General features: G+C 49.4%; 1 protein-coding gene across 1 annotated transcript in view; it reads left to right on the forward strand.

The window, feature by feature from the left end:
- The window catches only part of eps15l1a (epidermal growth factor receptor pathway substrate 15-like 1a), a gene marked incomplete at its 5' end in the record, with an annotated part of 36,573 nt that overhangs the window by 29,351 nt on the left and 2,222 nt on the right, over positions 1 to 5,000 (forward strand). The window contains one exon of the mRNA XM_080535541.1: positions 2,008 to 2,225. Within this exon, the coding sequence (XP_080391667.1) occupies positions 2,008 to 2,225 (218 nt within the window). The remainder of the gene's footprint in view (positions 1 to 2,007; positions 2,226 to 5,000) is intronic.

Consider the following 5,000-nt stretch of genomic DNA (forward strand, 5'->3'; position numbering starts at 1 on the left):
TCTCTCATTCTCCTGCTCACCTGGCTGCAAAGACAATCTGATAGATGAACCTATGGAGTTCATAGTCAGCCGAAATAGAGTGATTAGTGCTCTAACCACGGTATGCCAGGTTGCACATACGCCTTCTTACCCAGAGGAGAGTCATTCTGAATTTGCAACATCGATAAGACAATTTAATGGACAATTTGATTTGTGTCTAGCCCCCTGGTTTCTAGGGGTAGCAGGGCGCAACATAAAGCCACAACAATGGAATAGTGAGGGTGCAGTCACACAATCCAGGAAACTAAAAATACAATAAATGAATATTTATTAATAAAGCAACACAGGGAACAACACTTGTCAAATAGGCTTAATTACAAGTAGCTCCTTAGATTCATGCAGGATAATGTCCTGTAAGTCAAGATGTAGACCTTGGGAGAACGAGGTGAAAACCTTTGCTTCTATAAATAAGCACTATGTTTGTGAGGTGTGAGGTGTGACTTGTGCATGGAAATGATTTGTGATGAGCTGGTAATTTGGATTAGGGTGGAGCTGACGGGAACAGTAAAATGTGTGTGTGTGCGTGTATATGTGTGTGTGTGTGTGTGTGTGTGTGTGTGTGTGCGTGTGTGTGTGTGTGTGTGTGTGTGTGTGTGCGTGTATATGTGTGTGTGTGTGTGTCTGTGTCTGTGTGTGTGTGTGTGTGTGTGTGTGTGTGCGACACGTGGTTTACTGAAAGAGATAAACTGATTGCCTGGCTGCCGAGCATGGCGGTGTGAACTGCTCACCCTGGCCAATGGACACACACATAACCCAAACACACACACAGGCGAAGCGGTTAACACCTTCAGATGGAACAGGTACCTACACAGCCGTTCCCACGGTGCTGACATCCTCTGCCAGCCTCGGGTGGTGGCGTAGGCGGCGTAGGCGGCACACAGAAAACAGCACAGAAACAGGAAACATTAGGCCTAGTAATAATCGTTTATGTCCATCCTATTCACCTTTTGGCTCGATTTTCTTTGTCTAACCGACCTCTTTATTAGTTCCCTTCTATATATTTTTTTTTATATTTATTTGTTGAAATATGATTTCTGAGGGCTTATTTTTGCCGAGTTGAGAGAGGTTGGAAAATATGCGTCTAATCGCTCCGCCATCATACCGGAAGCCTCTATGTCCCATCCTATTAAAGAGAAACGTTTGTACTGATGCAGAGGGGGAGAAGAGCAGGCCTTCATCAGGAAGAATGTCGTCCAATCAGAACGTCGATATCCGATAAACTTGTTACCCAGATCCACTGTCGGTCATGTGGGCAGAAACGCAAACGCAGCGGCTTACCAGAAAACCCACCAGAGAACAGGAAGTGTCTTTAGACCTGTGTGTTGATATCGGGTTCATGCAAGCCAAGCTATAGGGTTCATACCATCAAATGTCTTCTTCCTTGTCCTTATTCATACCACACTGACACTGGCATTGTTTTCACCATAATGTGTTGGCATGTGTGTGTGTGTGAGGGTGGGGGGGCGTGCATTGTTTTGTGCACTCTCTCTTAATTTATTGAGAAATACCACTAGCCGAGCTGAAACTGCTGTGGTTTCCACAGTATCTCTCATGAGGTGAGAACTAGGTGGGTGGTGTGTGTGTGCGTGTGCGTGCGTGCGTGCGTGCGTGTCCGGGGGGGTGGGGTGGGGGTGAACATGACACTTCAAAAGTAAACAACCCATCTGTTGGGACGTGACGTGGTGTTCATAACATGTTGCATAACCACCAGTCGTGAACGAATGTCAGTCCAGAATCGTTAAGACATGATTTAACATTTTGGTCTTGGTGTAGTATGTCATCCCTCCCTCCTCCCTCCTCCCTTTATCTCTCCTAAATGTTGGCTTTGACCTGGGGGGGGACGTGCTCCTAGTCTAATCTCTCTGTGAACTCTTCTGTGACAGAGCTGCAGATTATCTGTCCACGGCTCTTCTTCTTCTTCTTCTTCTTAACTTGTCCTCTCATGTGTCCTCTGTCTCTGTCCTCCAGGTAAGAGCACCCCGGTCAACATGCCCGGAGCGGGCGACGTCGCCCCCAAGCCCGGCGACCCCTTCCAGCCTTTCGCCAGCGACGCCGCCGGCGACCCCTTTCAGAGCAGAAAAGGGGTGGGAGACCCCTTTAGTGGCAAAGACCCCTTCGCGCCGTCCTCCACCCCAAGTAAAGACCCCCCTAAAGCGTCTCCCTGTGGTTTAGCAGACTTCAGCTCTGTAAGTTGAGTTCAGTGATACTCCTCTCTCCTTCCTGTCCGGTCTAAAAGTTGTTATATAAATGGTAAACGGACTGCACTTATATAGCGCCTTATTCCAAAGCGCTTTACTTTACAACGGCCTCTCGTTCACCCGTTCACACACACATTCACACACCAATGGCGAGGTAGGCAAGCTACCATGCAAAGCGCCGGCCGGCCCCGCTCACTGGGAGCAATTTGGGGGTTCAGTGTCTTGCCCAAGGACACTTCGACATGTGGCCAGCCGGGGGCTCGAACCGTCGATCTGCCAACCTTGCGATCATTAGACGGTGGCTCTACCTCCTGAGACACAGCCTTATATCTCTACGCACCACCAGGAGCACCACACATTCTCCTTACCCCCCCCCCCCCCCCCCCGACTTGACCCCCTCCTAGAGCAGAAGTGAGACTACTAGAGCGAAAGGAACCAAGCCGACGCACCACTGGCTGTTTATCTAGAATCTCTGTATCTACGCTCCTCATTGTGGGCAGACGTCATAGACTGTGCAGACGTCTTCTGTGCCTGTCAATAACGCATCTGTGCGGCGGAGTGATACACATAGTTAAAGGTCCCAGTACTGTTATACTGTATATCAGCACTCATGGAATGCCTCTTGTCCAATCAAATTACTTGGTCGGAACTAACTGTTGTATAATAACCCATAATCAGACCCCTTCACCGTAGATCTGAGCCTGCTAGCCTCTACCCTACCCACAAACCCATGGCATAGTCATCACCAGTCAAACTAACTAACTCCTGTTGACTACCACTTGAAGGATAATAGCCTGTTAGCTGGTGTGGTATACTTTATATGTCTATATCACTCCAGTCCTGTGATAGTGATACAGACATCCCATTAGTACTGGCATGATCACTTCTTCAGGTGTTCAGGTCGAGGTATCCTCACTTAGAGCTAGTGTGATGAAACCCGACTTTTTTGAGATCTGAGATGGCGCACTCTCTCTATCTCTCGCACATGTTTTGCCCAGCTGCTGTTGCTGCTAGCTGTATCCTATGAAGAGTGGGCCTCTCTAGGGTTACACATAAGGCTGTGTACACACGTATTGTGTTTATTTCGATTTTTAGGCGGGTGGGGACTTTTTTTTTTCTTTCTCTTCTCCCCGTTTGTATCTCGTTCACCCACTGGTGATGAACGCATTTGAAGTAGTGCACTGGAGCGTGCGAGCGCAGCATTGCAGAAGTGGTGTGCAGAAGTGATGCCCAGCTCTCTCTCTCTCTCTCATGCAGGAAAGGGTGTCAACCTTTTTGTGGTTATAGATGTTGTGTGTGTGCCGCGATTGGAACATGAAAAACGCTATTTTGCCATGTGGTTTGCTGCCGGTAGAGACAGCTTTATAGAGACAGGCTCGCCGAAACAAGCACAGTGGAAAAGAAAACTCTTATTATTTCCGTCTGGCAGTCCAGCTAGTGGACTCTGGCAGTGGTGTAAATATACTGTTATTCAACAAGCCAGCGGGTGCTTTAAGGACAGGGGTAGATAGACACTGCAGCAGCTGATTCTCAGGGCTATCTGTCTAACCGGCGGGTGTCTGATGCTGTGGAGCCGTTTTCAATTCAGCCTCAGCCCAAAGCTAGCCCTCCCCCCTCAGAGACGCCAACCCCAGACATAGAACCAGGCCCCAGACAGACCCGATACCTCCAGCCCCTATGCGCCAGGTGTCAGGCCTCAGCTCCCAGGTCAGTACCCAGCCCAGACCCCAGCCCAAGGCCTAAGCCCTCTCCCCCTCTCCCCCAGTCCAGACCCAGCCCAAGGCCTAAGCCCTCTCCCCCTCTCCCCTGGCTCCTACCTCAGACATAGAACCAGGCCCCAGAGCCAAGAGGAGGTGAGAGCCCATCCTCCCTGGTTGACAGACAGACACACAGCTCTTTGGTTGACAGACAGACACACAGCTCTCTGGTTGACAGACAGACAGACACACAGCTCTTTGGTTGACAGACAGACAGACACACAGCTCTTTGGTTGACAGACAGACAGACACACAGCTCTTTGGTTGACAGACAGACAGACACACAGCTCTTTGGTTGACAGACAGACAGACACACAGCTCTTTGGTTGACAGACAGACAGACACACAGCTCTGGTTTACAGACAGACACACAGCTCTGTGGTTGACAGACAGACACACAGCAGACAGACACACAGCTCCCTCCAAGCTGCGGCTGTTGGACTTGTTGACATGGGAGCAGCAGTATCACTACTCAGCTCTCAGGCCTTAGTTTACCCAGCATGCAATTGGTGTGTGTGTCAGTGTGTAGCCCACTAGTGTGTAGATACCCAAGTATCTCCAGTCCTGGTGTGGGTAGTGTGTTAGTGATGATGTGTCCTGTGTTAGTGTGGTGTGGGTGTGTGTGTCTGTGTCTGTGTCTGTGTCTGTGTCTGTGTCTGTGTCTGTGTCTGTGTCTGTGTCTGTGTCTGTGTGTGTGTGTGTGTGAGTGTGTCTGTGTCTGTGTCTGTGTCTGTGTCTGTGTCTGTGTGTCTGTGTCTGTGTCTGTGTCTGTGTCTGTGCGTGTGCGTGTCCGTGTGCGTGTGTGTGAGTGTGTGTTAGTCCTCCTGATCTTGTGTGTTAATATTGTTCTGCTGCCTGCATGACTTGACTGGCCCAGATCCTGCTCTACCATTATCGCTCCCCAAGCCACCAAACTATTTTAACAGCCAATCGCCTTTGTCTTCAAAAGAGACATGCTGTTCTAGATGGCAAGATATCATCTCATAAATGATACCGTATGAATTGA

Source organism: Nansenia antarctica (genome assembly GCF_963989245.1).
Source record: "Nansenia antarctica genome assembly, chromosome: 7".
Lineage (NCBI taxonomy): Eukaryota > Metazoa > Chordata > Actinopteri > Argentiniformes > Microstomatidae > Nansenia > Nansenia antarctica.